Source organism: Sminthopsis crassicaudata, chromosome 3 (assembly GCF_048593235.1).
Source record: "Sminthopsis crassicaudata isolate SCR6 chromosome 3, ASM4859323v1, whole genome shotgun sequence".
Taxonomy (NCBI): domain Eukaryota; kingdom Metazoa; phylum Chordata; class Mammalia; order Dasyuromorphia; family Dasyuridae; genus Sminthopsis; species Sminthopsis crassicaudata.
Genome location: NC_133619.1, coordinates 87424095 through 87443656, shown reverse-complemented (window position 1 = coordinate 87443656; position 19562 = coordinate 87424095). Strand labels below are relative to the sequence as shown.

General features: G+C 35.9%; 1 protein-coding gene across 1 annotated transcript in view; it reads left to right on the top strand.

The window, feature by feature from the left end:
• Positions 1-3697: 3697 nt before the first annotated feature.
• Positions 3698-19562, top strand: part of TNFSF11 (TNF superfamily member 11) — a 53242-nt gene continuing 37377 nt past the window's right edge. Inside the window, exons 1-2 of the mRNA XM_074307707.1 lie at positions 3698-4086; positions 18138-18305. Coding sequence (XP_074163808.1) covers positions 3874-4086; positions 18138-18305 — 381 coding nt within the window. The 5' untranslated portion in view covers positions 3698-3873. The remainder of the gene's footprint in view (positions 4087-18137; positions 18306-19562) is intronic.

Genomic DNA, 19562 nt, shown 5'->3' with positions numbered 1-19562 from the left:
ATGTCTTTTCTATACTTCAAACTTAATAATTTCCAAACTCAATTATTGTGCTTCCTCTAAAAGCAGATCTTTTTTCCATTTGTATTAACAACACTACCATTTCCCAGTTCCCCAACTAAAAACTTCAGAATCCTTGAACTTTTCTCTCACTCTCCTAGTCCAATCCATTAAATGGCCAAGTCCTATCAATTCTTCCTGGCAACAGCTCTGTTCCTTCTCTCTTTCATGGCTATTATGTCATATCAAGTTCTTATTTCTGCTAAACGAATGTTCTTCTAACTGGTCTCTCTGCCGTCAATCTCTCCATTCAAATTACTGTTTAGCCATAATATCTTCATAATTTTTTCTAGTACACATAATCATGTCACCCCTCTTTTCAAAACTCTTTGGTGGCTACTGAATGCCTATTGAATAAAATACAACTGGCACTCAAAGCCTCCACAAACATATCAAATTCAATATATCCAAAACATAACTCATTATATTTTCCCAAAATCTATTCTTTAAAACTTCCCTATTTATTATGTCAAAGGTACCAACATATGTCAGGTCAATAAAGTTTACAATTTTGATTGTACAATTGCTTCCTCCTTCTCCTTTTCCCACATATCCAACCAGTTCTTAAATCTTGTGGTATATCACTTACATTCATTACCATATTCCAGCCAACCCAGCCAACACACTAGCTTAGTCCATCATGGTCTCTCTCCTGGACTACTATAATAACCGCCTAATCCATTCAAAGAGTGTTTTTTTTTTTTTTTTTTTTTTTTTTTTTTGCAAAAAGTGCAGATTTGACAATATCACTCCTCTTCTTAATGCACCCCAATAATTTCTTATTGCTTCTAGGAATAAATGTATCCTATTCTATTTTGATTTCAAAAAACCATCAGAACCTGGTGCCAAACTACCTTACCAATCTTATTATATACATTATTCTCTTTTCTAGTCAAACTAACGTTTCTGTTCTTCACACACATTATTATTAACTCCTGTCTCCATACATGAATGCTTATATTGGCTATCCCTAATTTCTGGAATGCATTCCATTTTCACCTCTGCTTCTTAGGGTTTCTTGTTTCCTTCAAAATCCATTGCAAATGCCACCTTTTAAGAGATGTAGCATCTCCAGCCCCTTAATTACCTTGTGTTTATTTTGTACCCATTTATATGTGTATCTATCTCCTCCAAGGGGATGTAATAAGTAGGCTGAGAATAGGAAGTTCCATTTTTTTCACTTTTCATTCTGAACACCTAGTTCATAATTGATGCTTAATAAATTCTTGCTGATTGACTTACTTAGCTAGTTTTAAGAATACTCTCTTCTTTGGTCTATAAAGCAGCAATCACCAGAATCATTTGTCATTGGCTAAGAAATAGACTAGTTGATCAATGGAATAGGTTTGGTTCACAAGACCAAATAGTCAATAACTATAGCAATCTAGTGTTTGACAAACCCAAAGATCCCAGCTTTTGGAATAAGAATTCACTATTTGACAAAAACTGCTGAGAAAATTGAAAACTAGTCTGACAGAAACTAGGCATTGACCCACACCTAACACCATATACCAAGATAAGGTCAAAATCGGTTCATGATCTAGACATAAAGAATGAGATTATAAATAAATTAGAAGAACATAGGATACTTTACCTCTCAGATCTGTGGAGGAAGAAGGAATTTGTGACCAAAGAAGAACTAGAGATCATTATTAATCACAAAATAGAAACAAAATAGAAAACAATAGAAAAGTTTTTGTACAAACAAAAGTAATGCAGACAAGATTAGAAGGGAAGCAATAAATTGGGAAAACATTTTTACATTCAAAGGTTCTGATAAAGGCCTCATTTCTAAAATATATAGAGAATTGACTCAAATTTATAAGAAATCAGGTCATTCTCCAATTGATAAATGGTCAAAGGATATGAACAGACAATTTTCAGATGAAAAAATGGAAACTATTTCTAGCCATATGAAAAGGTGTTCCAAATCATTATTGATCAGAGAAATGTAAAACCCACTACAGACCTCTCAGATTGGCTAGGATGACAGGAAAATATAATGATGAATGTTGGAGGGGATGTGGGAAAACTGGGACACTGATACATTGTTGGTGGAATTGTGAATACATGCAAACATTCTGGAGAGCATTTGGAATATGCTCAAAAAATTATCACACTGTACATACCCTTTGACCTAGAAGTGTTATTACTGGATTTATATCCCAAAGAGATCTTAAAGGAGGGAAAGGTACCCACATGTGCAAAATGTTTGTGGGAGCCCTTTTTGTAATGGCAAAAAACTGGAAACAGAATGGATCATCAATTGGAGAATGGCTGAATAAATAATAATATATGAATGTTATGAAATGTTACTGTTCTGGAAAAAATAACCAATATGATTTCAGAGAGGCCTGAAGAGACTTACATGAACTGATGCTAAGTGAAATGAGCAGAACCAGGTGATCATTATACATGACAACAACAAGGCTATATGATGATCAATTCTGATGGACTTGGCTCTCTTCAACAATGAAATGATTTAAACAGTTCCAATTGTTCAGTAATGAAGAGACCCATCAACCCAGAGAGAGGACTATGGGAACTGAGTGTGGACCACAACATAGCATTTTTTTTCTGTTATTGTTTGCTTGCATTTTTGTTTCCCTTCTCAGATTTTTTTTTTCTTTCTAGATCTGATTTCTCTTCTGAAGCAAAATAACTCTATAAATATGTATACATATATTGGATTTAACATATATTTTAATATTTAGCATGTATTGGACTACCTGCCATCTAGGGGAAGGGGGAAGGAGGAAGGAGGAGAAAGTTTGGAACAGAAAGTTTTGCAAGAGTCAATGTTGAAAAATTATCCATGCATATGTTTTGTAAACAAACAGCTATAATAAAATAAAAAAAGAAATAAAAGGACAAACTGGAAATAATTCATAGAGAGAGGGTACAAGCATTAAGGAGAGTGGAAAAAAGATTTCTTATACAATATAGGATTTCAGCTGGCACTCAAAGCAAGGATGAGATGAAGAAGGGAAGTATTCCAGGAATGGGGAAATGGCCCAAATCGGGTGTGGGGTGTCTTTCTGATCATCTTCCCCACTAAAAATTTCTAGCATTACATTAAAAAGTACTAATCATTTTAGAAGTTACTTCCCTAGTAGAGGAAATACTGTCTCTTCTTTTGCCAGTGCTCCTAAGTGGGAGTGAGATCAGAGGAGTGTTGCACTAGGACAGGACAGAGAGGAAATCCCCCTAAATAGTTCTTTCCAGTCACCAATGACTCCTTTAGAGTTTTCCCAAAACTTGATTTCTGAAGAATTTATGACTTCTTCCATAGGCAATAGGGAGCCACAGAATTTGGCGGGTGGAAGGAATACCAGCATCGGGATGGTCTTATTACTGGAACGATATGCAAGCAATGGGATGAGGAGGCTGAGTTAGAGAGTTGGGTAAAGCGAGAGAGAGAACAGCTGGGGAGGGGGCTGCTCTTCCAGGAGTGGGAAAATTCTTAGCCTCTGCCGTTAGGACTTACTGTTAAAGTAGCCCCAGGCGGGGAGGAGGGTGTGCAGGGCTAGCGAGAGGAAGGGAGGGAGGAAACCAGGGGAGATGAAGAGGTGGGAGTGGAAGGGCCAACTTCTCCTCGGGCTGATTGGCTCCGAGACCCAGCCCTCTCCTCCCGGTTTAAAAGAGTTGGAGAGGCCGGCGCTCCGGCTGCCTGTGCCCAGGAGGAGGAGTCGCGGACCCCAGGCTCTCCTGCTCTCTTGTGACCTAACCCCCGCCTCCACCCTCGCAGTTGCTTTGAGTTTGCCGCCCAGGAGGAGGAGGTAAAGGGTGGGCACGGATCGCGGAGCCCAGAGAGCCATGCGCCGCGCCAGCCGAGACTACACCAAGTACCTGCGAGGTTCGGAGGAGATGGGCAACGCCGCCCCTCACGATGGTCCCCTGCAGCCCGCGCCACCCCCAGTTCCGCACCAGCCTCCGCCTGCCTCTCGCTCCATCCTGGTGGCCTTCATGGTGCTGGGGCTGGGCCAGGTCGTCTGCAGTGTAGCATTGTTCCTCTATTTCAAAACTCAGGTGAGTACCCGCCCGCCTGCATCCGTGCGCCCTCTGGGTCTTAACCTGGGGTCACTCGGACCCTCGGTCTCATTCCATCATCCCTTTCTCCCGACTCCCCAAGGGGCTGGAGCGGCCCCGAGAAATGATTTGTTAATTCTCCTCTGTTTTTTGTTCTTTTACTGTGTCAGAACTCAACTTCCCTCTGAACTCCACCTTCCTCATCCAAGTGATGTGGGATAGAGGACAAAGTTGCAGTAACTTCCAAGCCAGCTGTTGGCTGCTGGTTTCTGCCACTCTAGCAGCCTGAGTGAGAAAGGGACTCATCATTTATCGATCGTTTCTCTCTGTGTCCTAGTTTGACTCACCTGCTTTTAAATGACCTTTCCTCCTTTTTCTTTCCTTTTCTCTCTCCCCACTAATAGGAAGTTTATCCACTTCCCTCCTCTCCCCCTCCAAGGAGATGACTGCAGACTTGGATTTTATTACCAACTTGGAAAAAGTACTAACCCAAACTCATCTAGCAGAAAAGCTGGTCTCTCCTCGCTTAGCCTCCTGCTCCCCGTTGTCCCAGCCCCGATGGGGTTTTAGCGTTTGGTTCTTGGGGTTTTCTCAGGCACCCCCTCAGAATAGAACTCCATCCTGGGTATTCGAGAAACAGCAACCTAGTTGTGTCTCGGAGAGGAAGTTTCAGCGGTGCATGAAGCACCAAGTAGGCTCTTGAAGAATAATTCTTCTTTAGGGCTGGCATCTTGTGAAGGTCTGATGTGTGCAGAATAGAAAAACAACAACAACAATTAAAACAAAACAAACAAAACCCCCCCAAAATCCACTATACTTGTTTCCTTACTCAAAGCTGATGTTCCTGAGCCTTTGTATGCAATAGTTTCACTGAACCATACCAGTGGGTTCTCTCTGTGCTTTCCAGAGTGAAGCTGAACAGTGATTCCCTTTCTCTCTGAGATTGTCAGCTTGCAAATCACAAAAATCTGGCAAATACTCCCCTCTCCTTCTCCTCCAGCTGTGTGACCCAGGACAAATTGCTTAATCTCTCTGTGCTTCACTTTCTCATCTATAAAATGAAGAATTTGGACCTCATGACCTCTGAGGTGACTTCCAACTTTAAATCTGTGATTTTCGTGATGCAAGCACTGTTTTATGGATCAGAACTAGAGGAAGATAGTAAAAAGGCATGGTTAAAGCTGTAACATTATGCTTTCTGGTGGTTTATGCTTTTAAGTCCTTGTTTTCTTGGAAATTGCAGTGCAGCTGGTTGGATTCATTTAAATCCCTTGTCTGCTACTCTGAACTCTTTCTCAGAGGAAGTGGGGGGCTGACTGTGCATTTCTTTATGGGAAAAGAAAGAAAGTTGAAGTTGGGTTTCTTTGGCTTTTAGGCTTATGGAAAGGTGATTTGCAACTGAGGTGCACTAACGTGGGAGGTTCTGTGAGTGCTGAAGATGAGTAACAGGGGGTTTGTGTATGTATGTATGTGATTTGTGTGTGCTCACAAGTTTGTAGGGCTGAAAAAAGAGCAGTAACCCTTGGTTGTGGGATTTTTGTTGTGTTCATTGAAGGGTCTATTTTTGCCGAAATATTTTTTATTGTTTCTGAAAGGGAAAGTAGTTATATATCATGACACTCAGAACAGTAATATTAGAAGGTAACAAATTGGTTATTTTATGTTTATTTGGAATCAACATTTAAAAAAAGATTTGCTTTTAAGATTGTATAAATGTAAGCAATTGATGCATTAATCAAAATCATTTTAAAATGCAATTCATTCATTGGCAGATACTACTAACAAATGCATATACTGCCGTTGTTACCCATTCAGTAATTTTTTTAAATGTTCTAATCCAATTCAAATTTATTGAGTGCCTATGCTGTGTATCATGTACTACTAGGTGATATGAAATGGGAGTTCAAAAATGCATCATTTAACAAACATTTATTGAACTCTTAGCTATTTAGTAAGTGTTGTTAAGGGATACAAGAAAGAAAAACATGTTTGCATACAGTAACTACTTGCAAAAATTTTATATGATAATCTTGCTATAATAGAAATAAAAGATAACTCCTAAAGAATATCCTTTGTCAATGCTTGTGTTCAGCTAATTGAGTTCCAATGTCAAAGAGCTTATGATGAAAGATAGCCTCTCCCTTAAGGGCTCTGAAATCAAATTCAAGCAAAATAGAACAATATGCAGAAAAATAAATGGGAAGTACAAGCAATGTAATGTGGAACTTACAAAGGTAAGCAATCTGAAAGATATTGCATTATTTTATTACATTGATGTAGAGTAACCTGATTGAAGGTTTCCTAGAGGTGAGATTTTAAAGTGGTTGGCACATAGTGGAGGGGAAAACTGAGGGAATAGTAAGTAGGAACTCAGAGGACCATTTAAAACAGGCTTCTTTGTCAGGAACAGAATAAGAATGGGTTGAGCAGTAACAGGAAATAAACTTGGCAAGGTGGGAGGAAAGGAACTGGTGGTGTGCTGCTATCACTGATTTTTTTTTCCTAAGATAGTATCAGATTAAAAGTGGTTAGTGGTATGAAACTTCCAGCTGAACGAAACATCTATTGTAAGGGTAATGTCAGTAGTATTTTTTTAAAGCAAGTTTATGTAGCCTTCAAAATTCAAGTGTTGTTTTGAAAAAAAAAGACTACAATTTTTTTCTAAAGTCTGCATGTCTGTTGGTTGCAATTCAGCAAATGAATGTTTCAAAGCACCTACTATGTGCAAGAAAAGCCACAGGCACTGTAAATACAAAGATGAAAAATAATAGTCTCTGCCCTAAGAAAGCTTACTGAGTGGAATATAATGACATGGACAAGTGAATTCAAGTTAATTTGAAGAGGAAGAGACTATTAAAGGAATTAGAATAGTTCTATTGGAGGTGGCTTATTGATGGAGCATTGAAAGTATGTAACCATTACAAGAGGAACAGAGTAGAAGGTAGTATATTCTAGCTTGTGCAAAAACATGAAAGCTGGATATTTATAGCAAACAACTAGTATCTTAGCTTGGCTTAAATATGTTGGTTTTGGTATTCTAGGTTTGGTGTTGTTCAGTTGTTTTCAGTCATGTTCAACTCTTTGTGGCAGAGATACAGGAATGGTTTCCCACTTCCTCCTCCAGATCATTTTACAGATAAGGAAACTGAGGTAGAGTTAAATAACTTGACCAGATTCACACAGCTAGTGTTTGAAGCCAGAATTGAACTCAGGTCTTGACCTAGTGCTCTATCCATTGAGTTATCTAGTTGTCTCCTAGGCAAATAGGTTAAGTGACTTGGCCAGGGTCACATAGCTCAAGTTCAAGGCTGAATCTTAATTCAAGAAGACACTAGTCTTCCTGAGTCCAGACCCAGCTCTCTATGCACTATGGCGCCACCTAGCTGCCCTGGGTTAAGCATGGTCAAAAGAATCACAAACCAGAAAAATTTGAGTGGGAATGGATCTTGGTGGCAACCCAAAGTGAAAGGAACTCTTCTTTAATATAGCCAACAAAGTGTTATGTAGGCTCTTCTTGAAGACTTCCAATAACTCAATTACTCATTAAGACCATTTTGGACAAGAAGGCTTCTCTGACTTCAAGGTTTAAATCTCTATCTTTGCAATTTTTACTGAATTATTACTAGTTCTGTTCTCTGGAGGGAGAGCAAAACAAAGTCTATTCCTCTCACCCATAAGACAGATCTCTGAACCCTTGAAGAAAGCTTTCTTAACTCCTTGAAGTCTTATTTACTCTTGTTACACATAGCTTGTTCTTGCATCTTCTCATGAACTCAGGACCCTTTACATCTTGGTTGTCCTAGACTGGACACTCTCCAGTTTATCAGTCTTCCTAAAATGGGACACAAATGGAGCACAATACTCTAGATATCATCTGATCAGCGAACAAAGGGATCATTACTGTAGTTGGATTTAGAGGATATGATTTTAAACCATAGCTCTGTTGCTTATTGCCCTGTGGCATGGGCAAGTTAATCAATTCTTTTGGAACTCAGTTTCCTCATCTGTAAAATGATAGGGTTGAACTGGATTACCTCTCTTAAAAAGAGGTCCCTATGACCTGTTTGAAATCTTTTCCCTCCTAATGCAGCCCATGTTGGCAACCATGTCATACAACTGATTCAGAATCTATAGGATTCTTCAAAGAATGGTTTAACATCCTTTATAAATTGTCAATTTTAATTTGACAGTTCAATTAAAGGGGCATCCACTGTTTTTATCATATACGGGATAAAACTATTGTTATCATATGAACATGGTTAGAATATAAATTTCTTGAGAGTAGGGACTGATTCATTCTTTGTACCTTCAGTACTAGAAAAATGTTAGCACATAGTAGGTACTTAATAAGTGGGCAACTAAGTGGCACAATAAATAGAATCCTGGGCCTGAAGCCTGCAAAACTCAACTTTTTGAGTTCAAATCTGGACATTTACCAGATTTGGAACCCTGGGCAAGTCCCTAAACTCTGCCTGCCTCAATTACTTCATCTGTAAAATGAGCTGGAGAAGGAAATGGCAAACATTTTGGTATCTTTGCCAAGAAAACCCCATGAAAAGTGAGATGACTGAAAAACAACAACAAGGTACTTAACAAATGATTATTGATTGGTTGATTTGAATAGCAAAAATTAGCTTTAAGCTTTTTTGTATTATGCCCATATCTAGAGGGGAAAAACAATGTATAGCCATATTCTGTCATCTTTTAGAATGAAAAATAAAACTATGGTTACACATTTATTGTTTATTCTTTAATATACAGAAGGATATAATTATTTTCATAATGTTGCTCATAAAGAAATCTCCATAAGTTTAACTGAATGCTTAATTGGAGATGAAACTTTTCCAAACACTCAAACTTTTACCTATTCAATATTGTCCCTTGTATGCACAAGCCATAGGACTACTGTGACTTACAAAAAGTTATCTGATGTAGGGATGTGGGGGCTGCCTATTTGAACTTACAGATAACAAAATGCTAGAAATGTCAAGCATCCTGCCTCACTTAACCCTATTGAAATGAATTAGAAAGCTTTGGTGAAATATGAAAAGGTTAACTTATTTTATAGGAAATATGGAAACAGGTAATTGTCATTTAAATATCAATTATAGAGATAATTAAGATACAAAGCCATTCAATACTGTGACATATTTCAAACATGGACATTTATAATTACTCTGTACTCACTAAACATTGCTGAGGTTTTTCAAATAATTTACCTGAAATAGCAAATGATCTATTCCTCATACAGAAACTGTATGTTTGACAGAAATCTATTCATTAATTACTGAGTAATTATACCTAACAAGAAGCCGACTTTAAAAATTTGCTTTTGTTGATTGATTTAGTTAATTATGTACATAGTGGCCCAGGGTTCAGAAATGAAGGCTGCTGGGTAGCTAATATCTTTCCTCAACTTAAATTCTTTCTTTGGTATAGTCACACAGACTTGGAAGCCTTGGAGTACAACTACTTCCTCCTACAAGGCTGTGCTCTGTCTTGGCCTTTATTTTCAGGAGGGCAAGAACTGGAAAGGCACTAAGTTGAGATAATTATAACTTGTGATTTTTTTCTAAATACAATAAGTCTACATTCATCTCTAAATTAATTCTGAAAAATTTTATTAGCTGCCTACTATATACAAGCCACTGAAATTGGTGTAGAATATCAGGATTAAAAAAAAAACACATGATTTCCAAGCTCTAGGAATTTATTGAATGAGATAAGATTTACCCTTTTATTTTGTGACTCTAATAGAACTCTGATGAAATATTTCCTCTAATGAGGAAGATGCTTACTTACCTAATGTGTCTTCCCATCAGATTACACGAGTCGCTCACTGGATAAATCAATAGATGAATATAATCCTATGCATATTTTAAAATATCTGCAAGTAGAATAAATTAGATGTGTTTATAAGAATTATTTTATGCAGAAGAGAACAATATTTTGCTGTTTTTGGACATTTCAGTCATGTCTAACTTCATGACCCCATTTGGTATTTTCTTGGCAAAGATACTACAGTTTTTACTATTTCTTTCTCAAGCTTAATTTACATTTGAGGAAACAGGATTAAGTAACTTGTCTAGTGTCACTCAACTAGTAAGTATCTGAGGCCATATTTGATTGCTGGAAGATGAATCTTACTGACTTCAGGCCCAGAATTCTATATACTAAACCACCTAGCTGTTCATTTGAGCATAGCATGTATCTAAATGTAATAGTTTATTTGGAAATTTTTCTTTCTCCCCCTAAAAAGATATGGATGCATTTTTTTTCTCCTCCTGTGTGATTTTTGTCCATATTCTTCCACAAATACTCTATAGAAGATTCAACCACTATATTGGAAGACTTCTTCCAAGTGAATGAGTGGCTATCCATCTGTTATCCATTGTTCTAAACATGTGACTGGCCCATCTCCTTTTCCCAATCATATATTTCCCCAATGAGAATCATTGAAATATGCTTACTTACCTCTGTAGTTCATGTATCTTTTCATCATCCACTGGGTCATCCTCAACTTTGATTCTTCTGTCTTTGTAACATCATTTATATTCAGCATCACCATGCGAGTTTCTCCACTTGGGTCTTTTCATGGGTGTTTTTGCATCATTAGTGTCATTTTAAATACATACTAGTATCAAATTACATTAAAAAGAAGATGCCTAAATTGTTATATATTAATTGTCATCAAATCTCAGTGTTGCACTAATATCATGTACATAATAGACGCTTAATAAATGATTGTTGACTAATATTGTAATCTGTTGTGGTCATTTGTGTCACCTGAGGTCATCAATAGGTGGACTTTTGCTTTCATTCCAGTGAGATCCAAAAGTATGAAACCATTGTAACTGCCACCAAATATAGGTCAATGCCCTTTCTTCCCATTTTATCCTTTCAACCCCCAACTCTTTTAGACTTATTTGACATTTCAGTGTGATCTATAATCAATATTATTTGTTACTTCTTTTGCGGGAATATATGCATTTTTCCTTCAAAGATTTAATATTAGGAATTCTAACTATATTTGGAGATAGATCCTTTGAAAAGAAAAACAAAAAATCTGTTTTATTTTCTTTGTGTTGGAAGGTCATATATCAAGTTTTACATTGTCAGTAGGAATTAAATTTGACTAATTAACATATGAGAGTGCACCATAGACACAGGCATCTGCCAAAAAAATACATACATACTAAGGTCTCTATCTCTGATACTTTCCCTACTGTCTGATGCTACAGTATTCTTTTGAATTAATTGTCTTGGGTTTTTTGATGGGGGCAAGAATGTTATTAAGTTAGAAAAACAGCATTGTACTAAGTTAGGAGTGTTGGATTTTAATCTCATATCTGATGATTACTATCTGACTAATCTTGGGTAAAGCAATTTAACTTTTCTCTGGGCAGAGTGGTCCAATGGGCATGGGATCAGGAAGGATACCTAAATTTAAATCTGACCTCAAGTACTTGATAGCTGTTTTACTCCTAGTTTAGTCATTTAGCTTCTCTTTATCAAAGTTTCCCCAATTATAAAATGGGGATAAAAGTAATACATACCTCCCCGTGGTTATTATAAGGATCAAATGAAAACATATTTGAAAATCGGTTAGCTCACTACATCTGCATGATAGATGCTTAATAAATGCTAGTTTTTTCTCCCTTCCTCCCTCCTTCCCTTCCTTTCCCTCTCCCTCTTCCTTCCTTCCTCCCTCCTTCCCTTCTTCCAGTAATCCAGGGAAAGGAAAGGCATATTAGGTGAAGATTTGAAAAAAATTGTGCAATATACAGAAATGGAAAATCTTGGGAAACAGCCAAAGGTGTGCTGGTAAATATTTAATAACCCTCTTTCCAAAAGCGGTTAGCTCACTACATCTGCATAATAGATGTAGTTAGATAGATAAATAGATAGATAAATGTTAATTTCCTTCCTTCCTTCCTTCCTTCCTTCCTTCCTTCCTTCCTTCCTTCCTTCCTTCCTTCCTTCCTTCCTTCCTTCCTTCCTTCCTTTTATAAAATGAATTATTAGACTAAGTTATCACTAACTTCTTCAGGTCCTACATTCTATGACTCTTAAGTCACACCTTTTAAGTAAGCAGTTGTTATTTGTTAGTCAAAAATGTTCGTTCCTCTTGGGCATTCCTTGTATCTTCTGATTAGTGTCAGTTTTTTAAATGAAACATGGGAAATAAATATTTATTTTTACATCATTACTTTCTGTGTTCCTCTTTCTAACTAGTTAATGTATTACCAATGGAGATAATTTTCATATTTGCAAAAGTGAGAGGAAAATCCAATACATAGTTGAACATCAGTTATAAGCTTTCTAATTTAGACTTCAGTTTTGCAAAAATGAATAAAGAACCTCCTAGGTTCTTACTGTTGAAATCAGCAAATTTTTTAATAGAAAATTGGACCTAACAATTAAATACAGCTTTATTGAAGGGAAGATTAAAGCAGGGGTCTCTGGTATTATACTTCTATACCCACTTGAACCATATTGGTAAAAGTTAGGAAATGTTTAGGGTTTTCTTGAAAGAAGAATATTACTAGAATCATTATCATCATCATCATCCTTGTCATAGTCATTATCATCAATTACAATGATGCATTACATCTTCAGTTCTCTTCTTGTCCCTGATCGTGTAATTTTCCTTTTAAAATTTCTAAATAAGATGTTAAGGATTTTCTCACTTTTCACAAATAAATTGATTCTGGCAGCTGCTGGTAGAATCCCTTGAATTTTATTGCCTCAGGCTGTTGGCTACTGAACTCCAGTAGTTCTGTAAAGCAATCTTTTATTTTTTCCTTTACTAATCAGTTAATCTTTTTTTCCCCCTTTCTTTCTACATCTATTTGAGAGGCAATGTGGTGTGATCAAAGGGTTCAGATCTAACTCTGTAACTTTCTAGTCTTGGGATCCCTGTTTCCCCCCTTATAAAATGAGGAGGCTTGTTTTTGAAGCTGCCCCTAAGTGTAATCCTTTGATGTAAAGTTAGAGATTCTAGATTAAACACCTGAATCTGCTTTTTGCTGTCTGTGTAACTCTGAACAGGTCAGTTAAACTGTCTGGGCTCTCATTTTCCTCCTCTGTAAAAATGAGATGTTGGACTCTGGTCTTTTCAATTCTAAATCTTTGATTTGATGTTCCTAAAGTGGGCTTTGCCTTAAGAGATTTATAATCTCTTGAGAAGAAATTCTATCCTATTTAATGAAAGCAACACTCTTTCTAGGAAATATTTAATTTCTACAATTCTAATTGATTTCTAAACTTTTATTGAGCCACTGAAGTCTGAAAATAAAATAAAATTCAAAGACAATGACTAGTACCTAGCAAATAGTAGGTGCTTAATATATGTTTATTCATTTATTGAACATTATCCTGAATGTTATCCTATTCCCTCACAAATGGTCTTTCATTTATTTTTTTAAAGACTCACACTTAAATGCCATATTATTATTTTGGGTTTTTTATGTTTGTTAAAAGAGAAAAAAAATCCTTGAAATTTTTTGGCCCATTTCTTTGATTCTTAATATTTGTATTGATTCCAAGTTCTTACTATGTTTTATCCCAATAAACTAATAAAATTGTTTTTTAAAATTTTAGAGAAAATGTTTCTTTTTGGACTTCTGACATTTTTCTCTAAACCAAATTCATATCACTTTAAAAAAGGAGTGGTCTTATTTATATTCCTAACTTTTTTATTTAACTCTTGTGTAACAATTTCTAACATTTCATTCTTTCTGTTGTAGATGTAGATGTAGATGTAGAAAGTGTTCCTTTATTTAACCTTTGAAATTAACCTTTGTTTGAAGATATAAATAACCAAGTTGCCTCTACATTTAGATAGTTGAGGACCTCTACTTGATGGATTGTGGGGAGAAAGTTGGTGTATTTGTGGGTTCTTTTGCATCTCATAGAGAATAATTGATTGAATCTTGGTATAATGGATCTGAGTTGCTTTTTGGATTATAAAAGGAAAGAGGCAGATCAAATGAAAAGAGCAGATGAGCCATAACACAAACAAATTCACAAAATCAGAATACCTCTATTGAGAGAAAAGACTTTGTATTTGAACAAAATCTCCTGGGAGAATTATTCCTCCTGAAATTTGGCATTTATAAAGAGGCAGTAGAACCTCTCAGCTAGAAAGATGATGAAAAATGAGAGAAGTAGTCGACTGGTCAGAGTTCCTAGATCTAACTTCCTAGAAAGAAGGAGAATTTTTTTTAACAACATCAACTTCTTGGAATCAGACTGTTGAATATAAGAGAATCAAGGGCATGATCTCAGAGGTAAAGGAACAGAAAAAGGAAGAACCATTATGTGGAAAACAGACAAATTCCTTACCTTCAATTACTATTTTGAATTGTGTGCCCTCTGCAAGTCTAGTTGTAAAGGGGTTGATTAGCAATATCATGTGCAAAGTTTCCTTTTGGGGGAGCCCCAAATCTTAGGAAGACTATATAATGCCCTAAAGGAAAATAGAATTCAGCAGAGGATAAAAGATTATTTTTATTGACCTTTAGAGCATTTCTTTCTGAGGGGCATCTAAATCATAAGGTTGCACTATTAGTCTAGAAGACTTTCATCTTGGAAAACAGAACAAAAAATGGGACTAATAGGGATTTGATACTTAATATAAATACATTGTTTTTCAAATTAAATCTCTCAGATTAACAAGTACATATGAAAATACTGCCAGATGTGATTGATGATTTAAGATTGTAGAGATTAGGTATAAGGGAAAGAGTAAATGTCTTTATTTTAAACACACGGGGAAAATTTAGAGTATGTCCAGTGGTCCTCAAACTTTTTAAATAGGGGGCCAGTTCACTATCCCTCTGACTGTGGGAGGGCCGGACTAAAGTAAAAACAAAAGCTCACACTCTGTCTCTGCCCCTCAGCCCATTTGCCATAACCCGGCAGGCCATATGAATGTCCTCAGGGGGCCGCATCTGGCCCAGGGGCCAGGTTTGAGAACCCCTGATGTAAACTATGGGCCATTTTGCTTGATTTCAATTCTGGCAAAATTAGAGGACATAATAATAAGAGTTAATTGCTGAATATTTAGTAAAGATTATAAAAAGATGACTGTTTCATTAAGAAGGTCATGTCAAATAAACCTTTTTTTTTCTTTTGTTTTGTTTTGTTTTTTTTTAGCTAGTGATCCTAAAATATTAGAGGAATTATATGGATTTAATTTGTTTAGATTTTTACCAAAATATTTGATAAAATCATGTCATTCTTCTTGAAATGATGAAAAGATATGACAGTTGGAGTTGGGATTGTTTGAAAGACATCCATACTTGAAAAAATAGTTATTAATATTCCAATGTCTACTTGGAAAGAAGTCTACAATGTTGTACTCCAGAGATCTGTGCTTGACCTAGTGGTATTTAATGTTATTAATAATGATTCAGAATAAAAGCTTATAAAATTTTCAGATGATGCAAAGACAGGGGAAGGATAGTTAATACAATGGGTGACAGTAATGTTTCCAAAAGATCTTAGTATATTGGGCTGGAATATAAAAAGAATGAAGGCAAAAATCTCATATTTGACTTAAAAAAGTTGTTTCACAAATTCAGAATGGGGATTGTGTGGCTACAGTTCATGCAGAAAAAATAAAGATCTGGGAATTTTAATGAACTGCAAGTGCAAATAAGTAAACAGTGTGAGATATCAGTTAAAAAAAATCTAATTTTGATGTTTCTGAGTGGCATAGGGAGGCTTAACTTCCTGGAATAAAGATGTAATTGTCCTGTTGGACTCTGCTTTAGTAAGATCATATTTGAAGTATTATGTACTTTCTGAGCATTGTTGAGGAAGAAGATTGGTGAGCAAGAGAGTGTTTGGAGGAAGGCAACCAGTATGGTTAAAGGACTTGAGTTCATGCCCTATGAGAACTAGGGATGTGTGGCCTAATGAGGACTAGTAGCTGTTTTGGGTATTTCAAAGAGCTAGACCTTTCGCTCTTCCTCCTCCTTCTTCTCCTTATTTCCTCCTCCTCCTTTTTTCCCTCCTCTTTCTTCTCCTTTTCTCTGTGACTGTCTAGTCTTTATTCTGTCTGCTGGTCTTCCTTGTGGATCATTCTGATTCTCACCATTCTTATTTTCAATGAGATGAAATAAAGGCTGTGATTTCTAACATCAGATATCATCTAAATGGATGCGGTCATAAACTCATTTCAATATTTGACCAAGAAAAAAAAAAAAAAAGCTGTTCACTGTAAAGAACATTAATTGATTGCTTGCTAGGGATTTGAAGGACTTTTTAAACCTTTCTCTGAGGAGACAAACAAAATTATATTACCCTATTTCTACAGTAAACTAGACCCCAGATCAGGCAAAATAAAGCAAATTCTAAATTTTCCAGGGGGAAAACTTGGATGGAGAGGGGAGATGATGAATGAAAGTGTTATTCATGGGAAGGAAACTTCTTTGATTGAACTTGATCTGTGTAAACCCAGAAGCTGAGTTCTGAGCCATGGTTTATATTACTACAAAAAAGTAAAGCAAAAATAGAATTCTTTTTGCATGCTCCACCATTTTTGCCAAGTGTATTTTGTTATCTATAATCTTGAGGAGTAAATAAATGTATTATGTTCACTATGAATTCTTCTCACCCTACAAATAGGCGTAGGATTTCCCCATTGATTACTGTTTTGATTATTATTAGGAGGTAGTCTGGAATTTTGAGCATAGCTGATAAAGGAAAAGGAAGAGACTTTAAATAGATATTTATATCATGGTCCTACAAACAGAAGTTTTTCCAGTTCCAGCTTGTTACTTGGAAGCACAGAAACTCTATCTCAACTGTATTCTTTACTAAGAAAAAGGGAGAAATTATGCAAAGAAATATGGTTAACCAAAGAGAAATCATAGTAATTATTAATAAAATAGCACTTTAAGATTTGTAAAGTGCTTTGCAAATGTTATCTCACTTGCTTCTTACTACAAGCCTGGGAAATTAGGAGCTATTGTTATTCCATTTTACTAATGAGAAAACTGAGGTGGATCTAAGTTTATTGGCTTGCCTAGGGTCACAGAGCTAATAAATATGTTAGAACAGACTTGAGCTCAGGGCTTCCTGACTCCAGTTCTAACATGCCATCTACTTTGCCATCCAGCTAACTTGTCACGAGGTACATACTCTATATGCTACCCTGCTGCATCTCTTTGGTATGTCAAGCATGTTTTCAATTCCACAAGCACACATTTACTAAATGTCCTCTATAGGTAAAATACTGTGCTCTGTGCTAGGGATACAAAGACAGGATCAAACATCTCTGCCTTCAAGGAATTGACACATGAACACAGATAACTAAATTGAAGAGGGTATGAAAAATGAGAGAGCAGCAGATCAGAGAAAGCTTCCTTCTTTCACGAGGATGCCAAGGTTTCTAATATATGGAGATGAAGACGGGAATTCATTCTAAGAATAACACAAAATCTCTTAAAAAAAAAGTGAGCCAATTTGAACATAGAACTTTGAATATGATATGTAAAGGAGAATAATGTGGAAAAATGGCTGGAAAGGTCATATGGATCTGGCTCCTTGAAGAGATTTAATTAAGTAGCTGAGGGGTTTGCATTTTATCCTAGTGGCTATAAACTGTGGGGAAAAAAATGTACCCTTCTCCTCCCTCTACTTGCTATGCAATGAATTAATCAATTCATACTTTCAGCCAATGTTTCACAAACATTTATAGTAAAGGTGGTGTGTTAGACATTATGAGGAATACAAGGAAAACTTGGTTCTTCTCCTTATGAAGCTTCAAATTATTTTCTCTTACTGTTAATATTAAAATCTTTAATATTATGACAAAAGATATTTAAAGAATTTTACTTTTTCTCAACACTTCTTTGAAAAGTATGTAATCACTCTTCAGCCTGAACTGAAACAACTTGAATTATATTGAACAGGTTTTTAATATGCTTCTGGGGAAAGGAGACATCTTGAAGTAATGACTTTGTCATACCTAAGTTCCACTTTGTTAAATAGCAGGATGAATTACAGTTTCTCTAACATTCTTAAAAATATTATTTCAGATGGACCCAAATAGGATTTCAGATGATGACACCTGTTGCTTTATAAAACTTTTCAAACTCCATGAAAACTCAGATTTGCAAGATTCTTCTCTGGAAGGTCAGGATGTGAAATTAATGTCTGATCCCTGTAGAAGAATCAAGCAAGCCTTTCAAGGAGCATTGCAGAAGGTGAGTGGGCCCCACTCTCTATCATTGAAGGGTCATGGGTAGAGATTTGCTTTTCCAGTTTTCAGAATTAAATTCATTCAGATACAGCCATCTTTGATGATTCTTTAAGAAAAGAAAAATCACTTGTAAAAGAACCAGGCTGTGTTTTTCTGTACAGTTAACATAGAAATGCATTGGTCAATACCTTCCTGACATCACAGGACCTCAGAACTGGAAGGAGTTTTAGGAGATGTCTATTCCAGTCTCTGGATAGATCAGAATGTCCTCTTTAAGAGATGTAATAAAGGGTCATTAAGTGGTCCTCTAGGAAAGGAGAACCCACTCCTTCCTGAATTGAACTTTTGGATAGCTTTTTTCTTAAGAAGATTTCTTAATGTAAAATCTAAGTTGCTTCTTTGCTACTTCCACCCTCTGTTCTTAGTTCTGCCTTCTGGGGCCAAGCAGAACTACTTTAATTCCTCATTTCCTGTGATGATTCATCAAATACTTAATAATCCCCAGATTAATTAATTCTGAGTGAATGCTCTCATCTTCCATCTTCCTTCTCTTCCCCTACTTTCCTCCTTTTTTTTTTTTAATGTTTTTAAGAAGATGAATTTGAATTCATACTTGGAGGAAATACATGTTGGTTTGTGGTAAGTTGATGGGTCAATTTTCTGGCTTGAAATCAGTGACCCAGAAATTGTTGCCCCACTGAATGACTTCATTTTTTTATAGGTATACATTTTTCATATTATATTTTTTTCCTTTCCAGTGAAGATAATCATAGCCCACACTTAAATGTCACTATTAAAATTTTTATTTCTAATTCATGGAATAAAATAGACATTTCCACAATATAGTACAATAAAATAGATGATTATACATCAAACTGCAAATTCCTCATATGCAATTTTTTATTCCCTTAAAACATACAACAAAATTGTCATGTAAATTTATTCTCATTTTTATCTACCCCCACTCTAGAGATGACCACCATTATACACAAATAAGGACATATACATCCACATCTACATATATATGTAAATGTAAGAATCATTCTATACGAATGTCCATTCTATACTAATGTCTATTTATCAACTCTCTCTGGATGTGGGTAGTGTCTTTCTTCATATACCCTTTATAAGTAAAATTGAGTATATTAATTAAAATTACTTAGTTGCTCAAAGTTGTTTCTTAAAACTATATTATTGTTACTGTATACAATGTTAGAAAACCATGGAAAGATTTGCATGAAATCATTAAATGTGACTTTAT